Here is a 21,248-nt window from a genome sequence, read left to right as displayed (position 1 = left end):
TCAAATTGAAACAAAATTTAATTTTATATAAATGTTATACAAATTATTAAATTTGATATTTTTATTCAAATTGATATTTTTATTATATATTTTTAACATAGCTAAGTTTAGTTAAAATTTTGTTTCACATTCAACTTTACTTAAAATTGTTTTCAAATTTTAAATTTATGTGTTTTATTGTAACATGAACTAGGTAATTTATGATTTTTTTTCTATTAATATTATTTTCTATTAACAACTTTTAAACCATTTTAAATAAAGTTCAATGTAAAATATTAATTAAATGAACTTAATTTGGTTAAAAATATTTACTTGAAATATCAATTTTGATGGAACTATTTGTGTACATTTATACAGAAATTAAATTTGATTTCAATTTGGAGAGGGACAAAATTGATAAATTTTTACAAAAATTGGAATTAAATTGAGACAAATTAAAATAAAAGGACCAAATTGAGACTAACAAAATGACACGTGGCGTAATACTGACACGTGTCACTATCACTGCCACGTGGCACGATGACAGCTTGACACGTGACAATTTTTTTATTTTTTTAAAAAAATTCAAAAAAAAATTAATAAAAAATTCAAAAAATCGAGGAACTGACACGTGACACTTCCTCTAACGGCGTCAACCTTGACTTAACGGGAAGGACAAACGTGAGACGTTTTAACAAAAAAGGGGACCATTTTGAGACTTTTAAAAATTTGGGTACCATTTTGAGATTTTGACTCTAAAATGGAGACCAAAAGTATAATTAAACCTTTTTAGTATTATATCATTGATTGATGCGAAATATAAAAACTAATCTTCATTAAAAAAAATTAACTGATTAACTCTAAGTAAAATCTCTCTCAGCCATATTTTATCAACGTTTTAATAACTTAGAAATATAGTTTTCAATTAACTTAAGTCCTTAAAATCCCACAATTCCAGAGACTAAAATAACTAAATATATATCAAGTGAGAAATTCAAATAAGTAATTTATATAAAGAAAATAACAAAGATAATAATTAATGAGTAATTACTCAAAATAATTAAACAATATAAAAAACCCTAACTATTATAGATGAACTAAAAACAATATTATTTAAATTTAATTAGATATGTTGAGTTGTGTGGATATATAAGTGTGTTCAAAATTTGGTTCATACTCATTTGAAGAAAATTGTCTCTGCAGTTAAGAATAGCATATAATAGAAGATAATCTGATAGCAAAAAATAGAAGTGAGATAGATAAAAGAGAATTACAGAGCATAATATACTAAAAATGCCATCATGTCATAATCGGAAAATGCCTCCATTCTTTTTACTCTCACTCTATGATATGATTGCATACATACATATATAAATACATAGTTTTTTGAATAGAGTAATGATAATACAAAAAGTAAAGGAAGCAGATTAAAGAAGATCGGAGAAGAAGAAGAAGTTGAAAGAAAAGGTTGTTTGCATGACTCATCTTCCTCGGAGAAGCGCTTTCTCGGCGGTGTCGACCTCCTCCAAGATCCTGGCTCTTCGTTTGGTGGGAATGGGAGCGGTGGGTCCGAAGCTAATGTAGTGTCCGGAGACAGCATTCAGCGCCGAGTACATGTCCCTGAAGGAAGCCCTACCCAGAAGCGCTTTCTCCCTCCGGTACTTCGCCACCCACGAGTTCGAACTTTCTCTCAGATCAGCCACCGCCGTCGCCACGTTCGGGTCGTTCTTGTCCAGCGTGATTGTCGTCCTCACCTTGTTGATCACGTCCTCCGTCTCCTTCACGTACTCCTCGTCCGACGAGGCCAGTGCCGGGGCCAGCGGAAGCACGGAGGAGACGAGGGAGGCGGTGAAGGACAAGAATTGGCGGCGGCGTGGGTGGGTGGCGGTGGCGGTGGTGGGGGAGAGGGTGGCGGAGACGAGGGTTGTTGGTTTGGGCTTGACGGGGGTGAGTGATTTGGGGGTGGAGGTTGGGGTTATTAGTGTTGGGGAAGCCATGGTGTTGGAGAAAGAGAAAGGTGAGAGAGTGAGGGAAAGTAGAGAGTTTTTTTTTTTTTAGTGTTGTGGTGGTGAGAAGGAAGAAGAGGGTGTGGGTTTTTGCCACGTGGCCTTATCCTCTTATCTTTGGTTTTGGTTTTTGGATGAGAAAGCAACCAATGGTTTGTAAGCTATAGATCCACACCCACCCCTGCCCTCTAAAAAATGCCTTATTTTCAATATGATTAGGTGCACCAAGAAATTACCGGGGTACAGGAAGAAAAAATCCAAACGTGCTTTTTTCTCTGTTAACTTGACGCTAAAGAAGTTAGCTTTTACTTGCACGTCTGCAAAACGCGTATTCTGTTTTGGTAAGTGGGTGTAGAAGAAGCCCATGCTTAGAGTACATGTTGGATTGGATCCGAACCAAACAACTTATCAGTTACGTGTTGGGCCACCCTATTAGTTGTTAGATTCCAGAAAATGTGGAGTAAAACGAAATTAACATTATACTAATGATCTACCTATCTTTATATCAATTTCATAGTTTTCTAAGTTGCAAAAATCATATACTAATGCTTTGTAATGAAAATTCTAACAATATAATGATTAATTTACCTAATCTGTTTTAAAATAGGAAAATGGTATTATAATTTTTATTTTTTAACTCTCATCCTCCTCCGCTGTCTAATATAATTTAATACGAATCATTAATTAATATATCATTATATTTTATTTTTAAAAAATATCCATACTAAATCACACAAAAAATCACATCAAAAGTAAAGGACGAAAATGAATTTCTCTCAATATTGTTGATATTAAATAATAATTAATTATGATAAAATTTGTTAAAAGTAATACAAATACTGTAAGTAATATATGATATAAATGAAGAGAGAGAATTACTCCCTAATAAATAGTGTGACAGTTTTATAGGATTGTTTGATTACAATCAATATGCAATAAAATTATTAGTTTTAATAATAATTATCTTGAAAATCATGTTAAGAAAAGTGTTTAATTGATCAATAATATAAAGCAATATCGCTAGTGCATAGACATTAAACTATTTATAAAAATAGATATTAATTTATTAATATTTTTATTAGAGCAAAAGTTTATAACATTTGTTTTTTTCAATTTTGAAAATATATTGACACTATTATAGCATTACAATATTTACTAAATATATTTCATAATTTTTAATCAATATAATACTTACTTAATAAAGATTTAAAATGTTTGGCTCTAATAAAAAAAAGCCAAAAGGATTTTAAGCTGTAAAATATGTTTAAATTGAATTTAAGAAATAAATTGATATAACATGTATGGAAAATATTCAGATCAAGAAGTGTTGTTCAATAAATTGACAAGTTTTCTATTACAATCCACAACTCTACCCCCATTGAATTGTACTCTGAATTAATGATTAGAACAGGGGAGCAAGATTTCTACATTAGTCTATGCTATCTATTGGAATATTAGAGCATATTATTATTCACCTTCGACATAAAAAAAATATTGAACATTTGCACTTCTAATGACATGTTGATGGTTTTGCACTCTCTAATGGATTTGGTGATGAGATGTTTAACTAGTTGATTAATAAGAGGGAATTTGAGTATTTTCAATATACAATTTTTCTTCTATTATTTTTTAATAATATTCCACACTTTCCTATAATATAATTTTAAATAATTTTATAAGTTTTTTTTTATTGAAATGAAGATATTTTATAAACTAAATTATAGATTTAAATAGGAGTACAAAATATTATATAATCGTAACTTTCTTAATTCTGATTTATAAAACTAAAATGTTATAAAAGCATAATACATGTGGAAAACAATAAAAGAATAGAAATTATAGAATGAATTATATGTTTTAATTTGGTATCAGAACTATTTTTTTTATTTGTTTTTCATGAATTATTAAAGCTCTCCGTGACAGAGATAGAAAAAATAGAACTTTTGTGATACTTAACATCAATTATACGAAGATTATTTTTTTTTCGTATACATTTTGTTTTTCAATTTTATTTTCATTTTTCTTCATTTAAATAATTGCTAAATTAAATACAATTATTTTATAAATAAAATAGTTATTTTATTGTAAAATCTTAGAAAATGGTATTTTAAGAGTGGTAGTTGTGTGAGAACTGATATTCGATTATTTTAATATTAAAAGATTTTAGTATAAATAAAAATGTTATAAAGAGTTTCATTATTTTAAAACACACTATATATCTAGAAACCACTTTTCTAGAGTCTCTTACTTCTCTACAATAGTTCTGTTTTATTGAAGAATCGAGACTATAAGATTGATCCTCTTAACGAGCTCTTCAAGTTGGATTGATCAGTTTCTATATTCACGTAAGTTGAGTTTCTGTCTTCTTTTTGGTCTATTTTGGTTTTCTCTTGCATGTGAGCTCTTTTGCTTGCATGTGTCGTTTTATTCATCAGTATGAGTCTCTGTTGATCAATGATCATAACGATATGCCCTGATCATTCTTGTGATGTTTCTATGTGTAGATAGAGCATTTTGTGGAATTAGAGGTGTTTGGCGTTCGTAGAGCTATTTAACAGGGATATCAGGTAAGGTAAGCTAATTTCTCTATTTTAATTCTTAAACATGTTAGGAATGCATATTGTATGATTATTTTGTGATTGATTGAGGTATCTGCTATGTAGTATTGCTTGTGATGTTTGAAAGCCATGAAGATTTATGTTTTACCTGTTATTCGAGAAATAACTGTTGTGTTATAGGTGCGTTTGAGTTCAATTGGTGTGAATGTTTTAATAGAATTGATGTTTGATATTTGAATGGTCTATACAAACGTTTTGAAGTTGTTGGACTAGCTGAATATGCATAATTATGTTTAGATCAGTTTTTCTAGGATTTTGCAGACTCGTTGGGCGAGCATTACTCGTTGAGCAAGTGAGTTGATTGGAAAAATTATGTAGAATATTGATCTGCAAAATTATGCAAATTCGCAAACTCGTTGGACGAGTCATTACTCTTTGGACGAGTCATTACTTTTTGGGCGAATTTCTAAGTTATGGACTTTCAGACTTGGGAAGTCGTTGGACGAGTAATTCTCACTAGGCTCTTTATGTGAAGATTTTTCAACTGTAGCTCCAGTGGCAAATTTGTTGGGCGAGCCATTTGGTCGCTCATCGAGAAGGGGACTTTCACCTCTCGCCCAACAATATGTGCTCACTGGGTGAGTAAGTCAAAACCTGAAATTTGTATTTTTGAGTTAAATTGGATGATATTTTAGTTATTATAGAAGCTTTGTAACTATTATGAATGATGAGTATATGATATGAGATTAATTATAGGAGACTGAGTTGAGATTGGTTGATACTAATCCAAGGAGGATTAGCATTGGTTATGGTAGTGTATGCATTGAAATAAAGATTGTCTTAGCAGTTATCCTGATGCTCTAATAACCATTCAAATTCTCGATTAGAGAGGAATGGAGTATGTGGTGAGAGAAGCAACAGGTCCTAGCCTAGGAGTTTTTCCTTGACCATAGGTGTCAATGGAATGACCTTGTATGGTAGAGTTTTCACTCTTGTCGCTCTGGAGAGCATGAAATGCCACTACAAGTGCAAAACTAATTGGATCCGACCTTAATGTATGTATCTGAATTAATTGAGTCGTAATTTATATATATATATATATATATATATGCTTGTATGTAGTTGTTATATATATCAATATTATATAGTTTGAGATAATTCTTTAAAATTCATTAGCTTATCATTCTTTTGTGCTTCTGTCTTGTGTTGTTTATTTTCATTTTGTGATTATCACTATATATATATATATATATATATATATATATATATATATATGCTTGTCTGTAGTTGTTATATATATCAATATTATATAGTTTGATATAATTCTTTAAAATTCATTAGCTTATCATTCTTTTGTGTTTCTGTCTTGTGTTGTTTGTTTTCATTTTGTGATTATCACCTATTTGGTGGGAGCAACAATGATTGTGGTTTCAGAGGCACATCTGGAGGGTGAAGAGCCATCCTTTAGGTCCAAAGAGGGTTTTAGTAAGAAACTGTTGTAATGGTCAATCTTGTCTAGAAGTAGAAAATGTTTGGTTTGTATAATTGATATATTTATATAGTCCTACTATTTGTAAGACTTAATTAATATATTAAGGTGAAACATCATATTTGATTAGTTTTAAACTGTTAAAATTGAGATGTTATATTTATTATTTTAACTTTTAAATTTCTATTTATTTTCAATTTTGTGTTTCCACGAATAAATCTAATTATGACATGTATTCACATACGGATAGAGAAAAAAAAAATCTTTTATGATAAAAATATATGAAGAATAGTATGTTGAAAAAAAGTGCTAATATTCATGAAGTAAAAAGTTAAGTGAACCCATAATATATCTAAAGCTTTCTAAAAATACATTTTCCATTGTTTAAATAATAATTTTTAACATCATAATCCCTTTTTGTACATTTTGTTTTCATTCCTTCTATTTATCTCCTCTGCCAACATAGAATTGTATTTCAACTTTTGCCATAATAGTAGATCATAAGTGTTTGCGGGCAACCACTTGTTCAGGTCTCAAAATGTTTGTCCGAAATTGTAGGTCCCAACTGTTTTTTCAGTTTGATATCCTTCATTTCTGCTCGACCTTCCAGTACGAAAGCGACTCTTCATTTTGGTGCTTTTTTTTTTCTGCTGTGACAGAAAAAATGGGAACAAATAAAAAACGAGTTTGAAGATTGAAAAGGGAAGAAAAGAAAGCATAACAGACTGAGTTGCTGATAACATTTTTTTTGTCCTTTGAATGGGTGAGATGAGAGCCTGAAGCCATTTGTTTTACCCAAGCCATGTTCCTCGAGAAGAAGATTTAAAAAGAAAAGGAAAATGATATTTTAATCCATTTTTTTTATCTACTTTTAATTCATCACTCTCATCACCCTTAGATCATCTATTTTATATTTTTGTAGTGATGTGATGTGATGATTTAAGGGTAATGAGACTGATAAATTAAAAGTAGGTAAAAAAAAGTGGATTAAAGTATCATTATCCGAAGAAAAAACACTCTTCATTTATGTGGCAAAATATGTGTTAAAAAGTATATTTTAAACATAATTTAATCTTACAAAATCAACTTATAAAGTAAGATTTACAATTATTTATATACCACAAATTAATTTTATGTTTAGTCAATACGAGACTTTCAACCCATCATTTTACACCAAAATATATATTTCTTGAATGTGTGAATAGACATATATAATGATTGAATAAAAATTGAAACAATAAATTCAATAAAATAATATATTTAATTATGATAAACTCTAATCCATGATTTTGATATCATATTAAGAGTATAATTTAAATTTAATTAAACCTTACAAAATCCATTTTATAAAATAATAATTATTTTCACTTATATATTGATGATCGATTTTTAATTTATAGATGAGTTCTAGTCACATCTTGATGTACTATATTTGTTTGTTTATCACTTGCCAAATTCAAAGTTAAGGTACTATTATTTCCTTTGTTATGGACATGTGGGAATTTATGAAGATAGATTAAGATGGTGGCCTTGTCAGCAACACTAAAATTAATAAATGGTGTCTAAGTAGGTTTTACATGTAGATCTGTTGTTACATTGGTGATATAGTTAAAGGGCAACTAAAAAAATCAACAATTTGACCTATAATCAATGCATGAGCCAACATGGGAAATCTTTCATAAATATCTCATGGATTTGTCTCCTACACAGTTGAATGTGTTAAACACTTCCTTCCCCTCTTCATTAAACTTGGTTTCATAATCACCAATCAACACAAAATATTATAATACCTAAAATTAAAACTAAGATTGTATATTTTTAACATTTGGTGGAGATTATTATGTAAGGGAGGACAAGAAGTGAGCAACACGTTTATGATATGAGTACACTGTTTACTCAGTCTCTTGTCAAATTCAACACAGCTTCCAGAATGTAACCATTCTTAAAATGAAAGAAGATAAAAAACAAAGAAAGAAAATACTTTTTTTTTTATAAATTGACATAATGAAAAAAATGAAAAGGGTACTATCAATAACTGCTAAAATAGAAAACAGAGAGTCACTCTATTTATAATAATTTTAAACCAATAAATATATAACAATCTTATCCATTTTTAACTATTGTCCTTTAACATTTGGCTATTTATATAAAGGTTTAATTAGTCAGATAATACTCATTTTCATTTAAATATGTCAGTTTCGTATTCGTTTTTAAAAATGTGTCAATTGAGTTTTAATTTTTGAAAATATATCTCAATTAGTTCCTTTTCAGCAAAAAATTATTAACACCGTTAAAGATATTAATATTTAAAATGACTTACAAAATTAAGTATTAATATTTATATTAAAATTTAGTAGTAAAAGTTATGAATTAAGTATAGACTTTAGTAATTTTTGTCTGAAAGAGAACTGATTAAGACACTTTTTCAAAGATTGAGACTAGATTGACACATTTTTTAAAGCGGGTACTAAACTAACACATCTGAACGAATGTGTGTACCATCCGACTAATTAAACTTTGTATAACATATCACACTTTTATTATTATTATTATTATTAGTATTATTTTTTATGAAATTACCTAACGCATCTAACAAAAGTAAAATCTTGACCAAAATACCGAGACAGCCGGCCCATAATCTCCTATCAAACCTTTTACGACTCATTCCATTGATTGCGTCCACTCTCAATTGCTTATCTTAAATTAAATCCTTCTTCTTTCCTTACAAATAAATATCAGATCATTTTTTCATAAAATGAAAACAATCTTTACCAAACATCTACCTGCCAATAAAATATTTTTAACCTACACCACAACAAAAATAAAAAATTACAGTATTATATTGTAAAGTTTTACAATACTTTTTGGCTGTTCAATTATAAATCTTAGTCTCGTGGCCCCATTTCTTATCAACAAACACTTTATAGGCAGCTAAATGGGACACCATCCAATCAGATAACATGGTTTAAACAGATTGCAGATAAACTTCAGACCACAACATTCTTAAAAAAATAGAGTGGTGATGTTGTTTGAGGAACATTATATATTAGTAGTTTAAGGTATTTTAATACTGTAACATAACATGTAACTAGATATTTGTAAATCTTACTTAAGCAATTACTTATCATCCCATACAGTGTTTGCAAGTCACATCCACTAACATTATCAGCACTTAACTTTTGGCACCTGTTTTAAATTATAACATGATCGATCTCCATTAATGTTTATGTATTTTTTTTATGTTGGAAGATGTGAGAGTGAGTTTTGCAGGGGCACGAAACTAGCATTTGATTCGAAACCGATTGACATTCCTAACCAGACTATCGATCAGGCAGTTCAAGAATAAGTAGTCAAAGATTGTCTAGACAGACAATTTTTTGGGTTGTTGATGTGACAATTTTTCCAAAATAATTTGTCACATCAACAATTCAAGAGATTGTCCGCCTGTAATGAACGACCTTCAATCACTTATTTTTGAACTGTCTGATCAGTAATCTGGTTAGAAACGTCAATACGTCGTACGATACACTTTGTTTCCCCTTTTGAGGGTGTTGGAAAAGATGAATGAGTAAAGCTTTGAAAATGGTTTTGATGTGATGAAGAAAAAGAGGTGGCAATTAAAGTCAGAGCATAGATACGGTGCCTAATTGTTTGCAGGAGCACCCAATTATCTGTTTGCAGAATTAATTTGTGACACAGATTCAACAGTATCGATCGTTGAAGGGTTTAAGCTTTCCATATCTGATTGCTCACTTAATAATATTGCAAAAATTATTGGTCCGTTGATGGATACACGACCAAGAGGATCATGTTACCTGTCACCTAACATCTGTGGGTAGAAAACATGATACATCACAAATCTCTATTTATATATATGATAAAGAAAGGAAATTCCCAGTCATGTAGTCAAATTAAAACAGTAACTTTTACATACTATAGTTTAATGAACAACATATTTGTAATGGTGAGCAATGCCAATATTTATGGTCATAACTATTCTTATATTCTTAATTATGAGTACTCTAATAGTCGTTTTTATTTGTATTTTCATTTTATAATGTGATATGTTTTCTTAAAATTAAAGATTTAAGATATAAAAAAAAATCTATAAATTTTATAATTATTTAGTTATTTTATACCATATGAAGATGAATTTGACTTTAATATTACTATATATCGGATTCTTTTAAAAGGATTCACCTAAGAACAAATTCATATAAAAGACTATGACAATCCTTCTAATATAAAATCTTAAGTAAGACATCTCTAAATCTTCTTTATATATTACTTAACTTTTTTATTTATATTATATAGAGATTTAAAATCATGTTTAAATTTCTAGTTTTTGTGACAAATTGGTGTACATCTCTATGGTTAGTTGTGATAAATTTGTGTGCAATGGATCAATAGTCATGGAAAATAAAGAGGTATGGTATTGTGTTTGTGGTATTACAAGAAAATTGCTATTATTGATGACACAAACGTTGATAATAGCAAAAATACATGGTAATTAAAGTTTATCAATGGATTACCAACAACAATAAATTTGTCGATAAAAATTTTGTCAAAAATTTTATCGATATATTTAGGAATTTGTTGGTATTGATGATCACAAATTTGTCGATAGATATATGTCTGTAATTATTAGTGGATTATGGGACCATATGAATGAATAAAAAATTATCATAAAACTTTGCAGGAAATTTGTCATTCAATTTACCAATGAATTTATTGACAAAAAAAATTGTTGATAATAGGATTTATAAGTTATTAACAAATGTTATCAACGAAATTGGTTGTCAAACTACTTACTGATAAAAATATTCGTCGATAACAAAAATTTTAAATTACTGAAAGATCTTACCAAAAAAATTTAGTAATAGATTCATTATCGACAGAAATATCTTTTGATAATTAAAATTCTAAAATACATCGATAAATTTGAATTTTCTAAAATATAGAGGATTTTATATGTGTTCTAATTTAAACCAATATATTTAAAGGATTTTAGGTGTTGTAATTTAAACCAACATGAAAGCTATTTCCTAATTTATAAATTTATTAATATTTGATTGGTAGATTAGATACATCACCATAATAAATGGTTACTAAATTTTATTTTTATGATAGTGTCATAATGGTGGTGGTAAGGATGATGATAACAAATGTAGTTAGTGAAATACTAAGGAGATAGTGATGGCATAGTAGTAGTTATTACGATGAATCTGACAATAATTATGTGACAATAGTTTTAACCACGATGTAGATGGCAATTGCTATAATAAAAATATAACAATAAAAACAAATCCCAATTGGAAAAGAAACCAAATTACACGTACCCATACATAACCAATGTGAAAAAGTAATATCAATTTTTTTAATAAAAAGAATCAGTTATCTTATTATTGAAACACACACAATTAGACAAAAACTAAATTACAATTTATATAATTAAAAATTTAAATCAGTGATTTGTGAGATTGGATTACCAAATTTATATATAATAAAAATGTAAATGATGAGAGGTAAAAAAAAAAGAAAATCTTATTGTATCATCTTTTAATTTAACTCTTTATTATTATAATGAAATATAATAAACAATAAGATAAAAATCATATTTTACTGCAATATCGAACTATTAATTATTATAAGAAGAAATAGTCATGGATTGAAACTAGTTCAAGTTTTGGTAACCAAACACAACATTTTTTTACTGTAACACGCACGTCTCCCGTATATGGAATAGTCTGCATTTTAAGGAGCTTGCTATAAGGTATAAAGAAAATTCAATAAATAAAGTAAAAGTATAAATATACAATAAAAATGACGCTATAATAATTAATTTTAAAACAGTGGCTTACTACAAAATTAGGTTTGCGGTATATAATGCTTGCAGTTTGCATTAGAAGAAGCACGTGGTGGAACTCAAGCTGAATTGTCACTGTCATTTATTCAGGCCTGATTGTGTGGACCATTTACAACCCTAATTTCAATCAAATGTTCTTTCTTTTAAAAGTTTTTTTTTTAATTTAAATAAGTATTTATTTCTTTGTAAATAAATTATTGTTATTTATTTTTAAAAAAATAATCCTGTCTATTTTTTAATTAAATAAATTAAAATAAAAAAAAATTACTTATTTCAAAAACACTTATTTTAACCTTAAACCAGTAAGATGAGTCCTACTATTGTTAACCGGATAATGAAGCACGTGACTAAATAATTAAATTTATAGAATACGGTTGAAAAAATCCGACGACAATCGCACGTGATTTGGTGAAACAGAATTTGTAACCTTTACAAAACATATAAAAAAGATTATTGTAGGAAAATAATCAAACTTGAAAATGCAAAATTTTCTTTTATGTTTGTAGTAAATTCTAAAAGAGATTCTCAAATGTTGTTAATTATATGAATATGTTTATTAACATTTTCTTTTCATAATGATAAGTACTTGAGAATCCCACTAGCTATATATTAATTTTCTAATTATATTATTGTTTACTTGTCCTCGCGCTCTTTTTCTTATCATTTGATTCTTTATAGAACGCTAAAGTATAGCCAAATCTAATCATACACTTCTTTTCTATATTTATGCAAAAATATATTCCAAATTAAAATATTTCATAAATGTCTCTTAAAATCAAGTGGAAAGACATGCCACTCAACATTTTTTTTTAAATATTAAATTTATCTTCTTAGTGAGTTCCATCTTTTAATAATTTAACATGGTTAATTTGATATTAGAGAGGTTACTAAGACTAGGTTGATGATAGGTATATAGTTATCTTCTTATAGGTTCTCATAGAGTTTCACTACAAATTATATTCATTCTTATCTTCAAGAGAAAAGCTGAAGTATATGGGTTATTCTTCTTTCCTCTAACAATTTGTATTTTACTTCTTTCCTCTAACAAGGTTGGAAAAGCAAGTAAAATGTATTTACAAAAGCCACAAAATATAACCATCTTTGCATTTCTGAATTTCCACTTTTTATAGAATTTTCGTGCTTTACTTTTTATTTTACCAATAAATTAGATTTCAATATTAATTAATTAGTGTAGATTTTGAATTGTAAAAAATATTTACGTTCAAAATAGTAACAGGTCGGAGAAAATCAACAAATATATAATGAAAATGCGCTCCAAATATTATAATTATTTGAACTCGTTGAATTTGAATTCTTAGGTGATTTGAATAATTCTTTGTACGTAGAAGTAATCAACATAATATGAAATATGAAATTGGGCAAATCAGTGTTAGCACTTTTTATGCAGAAATTAATAGTGAAATAATAAGAGACAGGGATACCTTGAAATATTGTTTGACCTGCCCTAATACCACGTCTTGCTATATTATATACCCTATTAAACCAACAATGTCAATGATTGTCACAATTAGCAAAAGTAAACTGCGTCAATTAAATTGGTTGAAATTCAAATCTTTCCTATTTAATGTGTTCGAATATTAAGATGGGAGAGCCCTAATCATAATTTTTATTTTATTTTTTAAAAGATCACTTCTTTTAGCTGTAAACTTGAAATCCATTTACTAATAAAAAAATTTGTTACATATTAAATTTATATAGCATAACATATTTTCTATAAAAAATAAGCTTTGAATACAATATAGCGGGAATGATAAATATTTGAATGAAAAAAGGAAGAAAGATTATATATAAAATAAAAATAAGTAATTATAAGTGTAAATATGTTAATGACTTCTAAAAAAAAACTCTTGAAGTTGAAACGAAAGAAGAATTATCTCACAATTAAGAACAAGAGTATTGAAGTAATACAAAAACTTATTGGAGATCACAAATGACTACATTCCAATGGTACTGGAACAAAATTTGAAATCAATTTCGACACTAATGTAAAGTGAGGTCATATAGTCACATCCCAATCATCAAAAAGAAACACACAAAATATGTTTGAATTTAGATTTGGTCGACTTAACTTTTCATCAGGACTTACTCAACTTAACTTTTTGGTCTAGATTGACCCAACTCAATTATTCGTTCTGGACAAACACGAATTGATTCTTTGATCCGAGTCTGACTCGACTTGGTTATTTGGCTTGGGTCGACTATGCTTGATTCTTCGGTTCATATTGACTCAACTTGATATTTGGTCCGATAGACCTAACTTAAGCTTAGCTCGTGATGGCTTATTTGTCTCGAATTTTGGTTCGGGCCAAATCAACTTAACTCTTTGACTTAAACTGACTTGATTTGATTCTTGTGTTCAAGTTAGTTTGGATTGATCTTTTAATATAAGCCTAATTGACTTGACCGTCGACCGAACCAACTTCCATTGAATTTAAAATAAGTAGATTTAAAGTTGTATAGATTTAGAATTATATGAATTGAATTTCACTTGGGATCTTTTTTTCCACCCTTAAAACCAAATTTTGTGCTAATTCAATGGTTTAAACGGTTAATACATGAATTTTCCTTTTTGAGTGCATATGGACATTTTTCATTTACATTATTTTGTCGTGGATAACAAAATAATCGAACCTAAACTTTTTTTATGTTCCCCATTATTAATGCACATTGCAAACTACTTATTTCCAAGTCTCCTTTTTAACTAACATTCAATTAACCATTTATCTTGTAGAGGCAACTATAATTAGACCACGCATACGTGGATCCTTTTGTAAGTATCCCTTGCCAGCTTTCAAAAGGGTGAAGTGAAGTTCATTATCTTAGTTTTTTTCAAAGTCAATACATAAAATTAAGACTCCTATAGGGATGTTTTGCACCAAAACAGAGACTTTAGCACCACTGCACGCTTCTTCTGATTTTTTTTTTATTATATATATGCCTACGGAATGCGACTAACCTACAAATATATATATTTAACATTTTTTCTTATGCCATTGTTAAGTTAATTTACCCTTAAAAAAAAATAATAGTATAACAGTTAGTATTATTAGTTAGTAAGTACCCTTGCACTTACGTTCACGCGGTTTCCAACTTCCATGGCTCTCTGGGTGCTACATCACAACACCGATTCAGTTAAAATACAAAATAGAAGCAAAAGAGGAAATTACTATCATTATAAACTGTACCTTTTCTTTTCCTCTAAACAGTTTTTTTAGGCTAACCAACAACAAAACTTGCATGCTTTCACACAACCTTTTCGCTTTCAATTAATGTTTCTTTCTTTCTTTGTTCTAACACTAATTAAAAGATTAACATCATTTTTGAAACCCATTAATTTTTTTGTTATAATTAAGTAAAGAGAAGCTGAAATGAGACAAGTGATTAGTCGTAAACATATACTGGATTGGGGTTTTACATATAGCAATAATTAGCAAGAGAAGCCATCAATTGTTGAATAGAGAAATATTAACAGTCAAATTAGTGTCTTATTAACGTCATTACATAAGGTAGGAAGTGAGTTGCAAGAAGTGATATTAAACGTCTTTGTATTTATAAGCTTAATATTTATTATTTTCACCACATAAAAATGTGATTACGCATTAAGAAGTGGTTTTTGCTGTTTTGTAACCGACACCTAATTATAAGCCTATTGATTATTTGCAAGCAAGTTCAAAGCCGTTTTAATACACTTACTTGGGAGTCACATAATACTTTAATTTCATCAAAGTTAACGGATGAAGAAAGAGTACTGTTTCGTCAGTTTACATTAAAACCTGCAACCTTATCAGTTTTTTTAATCATAAATATTTACAAAAAATACCTTAAGCTTGTCACTTCTACTTTATGTATGGCTCACATTTAATTATGAAAATAAAAATTTAGTATACACAGACTAGTCAATTCTCATGCCATTTATTGTGTTTTTCTTTTTCCACCCTTTAATTCTCCTTTTTTTTTTCTCCTCTATAATCCCATAGATAAAACACTTTATCAGTGTTTATTTATAAATTGTTCCTTTCTATAAGACTCTTTGTAATTTAAAAAAAAGAAGAAAAAGAATCTAATATATATTTAGGTGAAAAATACAAATCCGCTTTGTTTATGTAACAAAGAGTATAGCTGTTAAATTTAAATCTATGAACGAAACGAACGAAGTTTCAAAGATGATAGCTACGGGTTTGTGGTATAGTAACAAACCTTGTTCTGTAATGAAATCGTAAAAGTTTAAAAGATGTATTATATTATTTATATTGCGTATAAAGAATTTCATAGAGTGAAACTATTGGAAGAGACGGGTGAAGCTCATAAATGTTATAAATATTGTATTCTAATGCTTCTATTATGGCTTCGTATCGTTCATAACCTCCACCAATCTATCGATCTATCTATCTCCTCTGCCATTACTCAGTCATCACTTCATCGAAATTCATCGAAATTAAACCCAAGATTTCTTCTTTTGTATTCGTTTGATGCATATTTTGGTTACACGTAGTACTTTCTGACCTTGTCCGTGATGTTTTTTTCATCGTCGTTTGTTTTTTCTTTTTACCATTTTTAAGGTGAGTGTGTGACTTTGTTTTGGGTGTTTGATTTGATCTCAAGATTTAAGGTTGAAGCGTCAGCGTGTTATTGTTATCTGGTGAGTAGTGTGTGTTTCTTAAACGTTGAACAAAGCAGAGTTTTCTTGAAGGCTTGGTTTAACAGCGACAGAGAGAGAAAAATAGCATTGTTTGTTTGCATAAGAATCTGTCTCCCCGTGTGAGGGTGTTGAATTCGCAACATTGTTGGTTGATTGATTGAGAAGAGAAAAAGGGAGAAGGAAAGAGACACGGAGGGAGAAAAAAAAAGTGAAGGGTATTGAGATTTTGCGGGAAATTCGGTGTCTGAACGTCAAAAAATAGAAGTCTTTCATTGTGGGGGCGATTTGCATTTTCAATTCTCTTTCATAGGCAAAATTGCAATCCCCACAATCTCTCTCTCACTCTTCTTTTTTGTTTTCTTTTCTTCCCCATCTGGGAGGTTGCCTCTGTTTTTCAGGGTTGGGAGAGAAGCTAAAATCTCCATCTTCCCTCCCATCTCTATATTTTTCTTCTCTCTTATCTATCGATCTCCAATACCATGATTTTCAACAAAGGGTCAATGCATTCTAATCTTGATTGTTTCGTACGGTGTACCACACCCGTGGTTCAATCCCAGTTCCTTCCCAAGGTCTTGTCCTTTACTTTTCTTTTCATTTCTCTTTTTATTTTCCCTTGACATGTTCTTATGTTGTCCTAAATTTTGTGTCGTTTGTTTTTGTGTGTATGTAGTCTGAGATCACAAGCCTTAACCGTTTGTGGCATCCGTGGGAGAGAGAAAGCGTGGAATATTTCACGTTGGGGGATCTTTGGAATTGCTATGACGAATGGAGTGCTTATGGAGCCGGAGTTCCCATCTCCTTGACCAGTGGTGAGACACTTGTGCAGTACTACGTGCCTTATCTATCTGCAGTTCAGATATTCACCAGCAACAGTTTCAGGTACAATACCAAGAATTCAATCATCATTCCATTTTGAGCTTCCACCATGAACAATATCTAGTTCTATGCATAACCTTTGAAGAAATTTCAAATTGAAACAGAGAAAAAGAAAAAGAAAATCTGTTTTTTTTTTTTGGAGTTTTCTGATAGAGTGCACCATTTGGGTGAGATAGATAATGTTAATTTGTTATGGTCAAATATCCACGCGGATTTCATGATGTTGCTTTTGAAAATGGGTTGTTGAGCTTTTTGTTTGTGCTGAGTGTGGTTTGGTGGATTATTGTGTGCATCATTGTCAGCTTTATGATACGGTAGTGATTTTTAGGAATTAATGCAGAAACTTGGATGAATAATATTTCAGGGAAGAGACGGAGTCCGGTGACTGTGAGACCAGGGATTCGTATAGTGATTCTTTCAGCGACGAGAGTGAGTGTGACAAGTTATGGAGGTGGGATGGAACTTCCTCAGAAGAGGGAGGAGGGTCTGAGCAAGACTCTCTCTGGCATTTCAATGACAGATTGGGTCACCTCTATTGCCAGTATTTTGAAAGAGCAACTCCATATGGAAGAGTTCCTCTCATGGACAAGGTGTGTTCTTCTTTTTCTTCTTCTTCTTCATTAATGTCTGTCTTCTGCTTTCTGTGTTCTTAAATGAGATTCCAACCAATTCATTAGGTATGGATCATGGAAAATTGAAAAGCACTTGCAATTACCAAAAGCCCTTAAGGATAAACATCGTAAAAGATATGCATACTTTGACTATTCAACATGAGTTGATAGAGAGACTCATTTTTCATTTTTGTTCCCTCTGAATAAGTCCCAAGTGATGATGGAAATTATGCATATTCCCTTTTCTTTATTTCTTGTCAATGTATTTGTTATGCGTTTCTGGCATATGTTCTTCTCGCAAAATGTGTGTAATTTTCATTGCTTGGACTATAGCGATTGTTACAGAAACAACAACAAAATATTCGGATAGCACAAGCAGTAATGCATAAAAACAGCAAAAATATTCGTGTAGCATAATAAGTAAAGCGCACAAAAGAATAAAGATTCGATTGCTGACTTTCTGGGATGGTATCTTACTTTCAGATTACTGGATTAGCTCAAAGGTACCCTGGGCTGATGTCATTAAGAAGTGTTGATCTTTCGCCAGCAAGTTGGATGGCTGTTGCCTGGTAATTACTTCTAAATTTCTCTATCTAACTTCGTCACCAAAATATACTCCAAATTATTATTATTATTCATCTTTACCTTGATGGTACTAACGAATATGGTTTTTCTCAGGTACCCAATATACCATATCCCAATGGGAAGAACAATCAAAGACCTTTCTACATGCTTCCTCACTTATCATACACTTTCATCATCATTTCAAGGTATTTCCCATATACTAATATATGATCGTACTCTAAATATCTAAGAAAAGATACTAATGAAAAACAGAGTAAAAAAGGTGAAAGTAAAACCACATAAAAAAGAACCCACCTAAATTTCTTAATAATAGGTTGATCCTAATGAAAAGAAGATGGTTGCATTTCATATCAAGCCGTACTCGTATGATTATGGTGGGGCAATGGAAGGTTTAACCATGAAATGATGGAATGTGGTGTTGTGATTTGTGTAGGCATGGATCTTGACGATGATATTGAGGGTGGACATGAGAAGAAAAAGGAAGGGGAAGGCATAGCACTGCCAGCATTTGGTTTGGCAACGTACAAGATGCAAGGAGGGAACGTGTGGGTGGCAGGAAATTGTGGTCGGGACCAAGAAAGGCTATTGTCACTGTTGAGTGTGGCAGATTCATGGTTGAAGCAGCTCAGGGTCCAGCACCATGACTTTAATCACTTCATGGGCATTCGGCATGGTGGCTAAAAGGGTTCATCCACTACTCTAACAAAGAGTTCGCACTTGCAAAGATAAAAAAACATCCTTTGCTAGGATGTTTGGTTTTTATATGCATCTTGGACCATTAATTGCAACTTTTTTTCTTTTCTTTTTCTTGAGGTAGTGTGAGGAATGAGGATATGTATTTATGTAGCAGTAGTAGTTGTGGTTGGTCTTTAACCCTCAAAAGCTCCTAAAAGGGTTGTGTGTGGCTCATGATTTGAACAGCCTCTGATGAAGAGATGGTAATTGTAGAGAGATAGGTTAGGGAGGTCAGAGGTCAGAGGACAGAAGAGACTGTATTGTGTATCACAGTAATGAATGGTTAATAGATGTCACAAATGATGCATAATCAGTATTCAAGGTTGCACATTTTTGCCAATTTTTCTGTGTCTTCTTACCTGTTTTTCCAATGGCTTTTTGCTTGCAATGACATCTCGTTGTTTTTGTTGTTGCTGTGCGCACTCATTTAATAAAGAGAAGAAAAAGAGAGAATGCACTCTTTTTTATGGAGAGTGTGTATCTTTGATTGTTTCCATATTCATCCATGTTCAACATGGCTCTTCTGTTATGCATGACAGAGGGATGAACGAACTGTGTTATTATATTCATGAATTGACCTATATATTGTGGAATTGATTTCATTGCTGTCTTGTCACTCTCTTATTATTCTTTTAGTTTTTGTGTTTTTGTTTTTGTTCTTTTCATTTTGCTAACTACTAGTCCTTATTATACAGGGATATTTTTAAATATCAAATATCAATTATCAATAATGCACTGCCTTTTGAATTCCCTTCAAATAAAGTTTTTGTATTCTTTTCTATGAGAAAAATTCATGCATAATCAGTTGCACCATCTTCAAATAAAGGATTCTTTTCTTACCTTTACACTAGAAAGAACTTAATTTCAAATAAAGGAGTTGCATGACACAGTGATATCAGTAATCAGCTGCAGAATGTGAGGGTTTACATGTTCTTAGATGTTTTCAGAAGGCTGGTGGTGATTTTTCACATTAAAAAATATTTACTTTTGTGAAAATGGAAAGGGTGCCAAACTTTTCACAATCTCCTTTTCTTATTTTCCATTGCTTTTTTTGGTGAAGATACTGTGTTTTTATTTTTCTCCCCAACTAATCTTCATTGCTTTTTGGGTTGAAAATGCATTATTTTTGTCTCTCAAATGACATCCAAGATTTTTTTTTTCAAATAAACATTCACTTTATTACAAATATCAAAATAATATATTCTACAATTAGAGACTAAAAATAGAAAAAAGAAACTAAAACCAACAATTTTTAGGGTTAACAATATTTAGTTTTAAACAGAGAGGACCCACTCTGCGTCACCATGCTCTCATTTTTTTCTTATTTAAATTTTTATTACCTCTTCAATCAACTGACAATTTCCTTTCATTTTATTTTTACTTGTTCTAAGAGACAAAAGGACAAGTATGGATGATATTGCGCCATATTTTTTATGCGATTCAAAATTTTATTTTATCCTATTTCCACTTCTCCACTCACAATATTTTAAACAAAATCATGGACGACACACGAACGAATAATTCAACAAGGATGATTTTTTATTTCCCTCAATTAAAAAAAGTTTTGAGAAATTGAGGGTTGTTTTTTTCCTTCTTATTTATGAAAACAATTTTCTACTTCAAAACTAAAAAAAAAAAAAAACACTATACATTCAATAAGAATATATAGTCTTAGTTTTGAAAATAACACAACACATTAGACTATTATTTCAGTTTTTATGTTTTCTATTACTCGTGATGACATGATTCTATTTTTTTTATTCACTTGTTTTATGTCATTTAAAACAATTTTACAAAACAAAAAGCATATGATGAAACATTTTAATTTTTAGATGAAGTGATTAAGGTGGAACATGTGTGGTTAGTAGAAGTAAGTCGATGTT

The 21,248-nt window shown here is 30.1% G+C and overlaps 2 protein-coding genes across 2 annotated transcripts; one reads left to right on the top strand and one right to left on the bottom strand.

Moving 5' to 3' along the window:
• Positions 1–1,211: 1,211 nt before the first annotated feature.
• Positions 1,212–2,029, bottom strand: PSB27 (photosystem II family protein). The gene has a single exon (XM_028071288.2). The coding sequence runs from the start codon at positions 1,974–1,976 to the stop codon at positions 1,461–1,463; it is 516 nt and encodes a 171-aa protein (XP_027927089.1). The 5' UTR covers positions 1,977–2,029; the 3' UTR covers positions 1,212–1,460.
• Positions 2,030–16,233: 14,204 nt separating this feature from the next.
• LOC114186052 (uncharacterized) lies at positions 16,234–19,705 on the top strand. The gene is made up of 6 exons (XM_028074052.2): positions 16,234–17,127; positions 17,229–17,437; positions 17,799–18,024; positions 18,529–18,614; positions 18,724–18,815; positions 19,064–19,705. Exons 1-6 carry the CDS (start codon positions 17,038–17,040, stop codon positions 19,309–19,311), a joined length of 951 nt encoding a protein of 316 aa, XP_027929853.1. The 5' UTR covers positions 16,234–17,037; the 3' UTR covers positions 19,312–19,705.
• Positions 19,706–21,248: the final 1,543 nt, after the last annotated feature.

The sequence above is a fragment of the Vigna unguiculata genome, chromosome 5 (genome assembly GCF_037176805.1).
Source record: "Vigna unguiculata cultivar grain cowpea cultivar isolate G323 ecotype 2 chromosome 5, ASM3717680v1, whole genome shotgun sequence".
Classification (NCBI taxonomy): Eukaryota; Viridiplantae; Streptophyta; class Magnoliopsida; order Fabales; family Fabaceae; genus Vigna; species Vigna unguiculata.
This window is presented reverse-complemented; position numbering and strand designations above follow the sequence as displayed.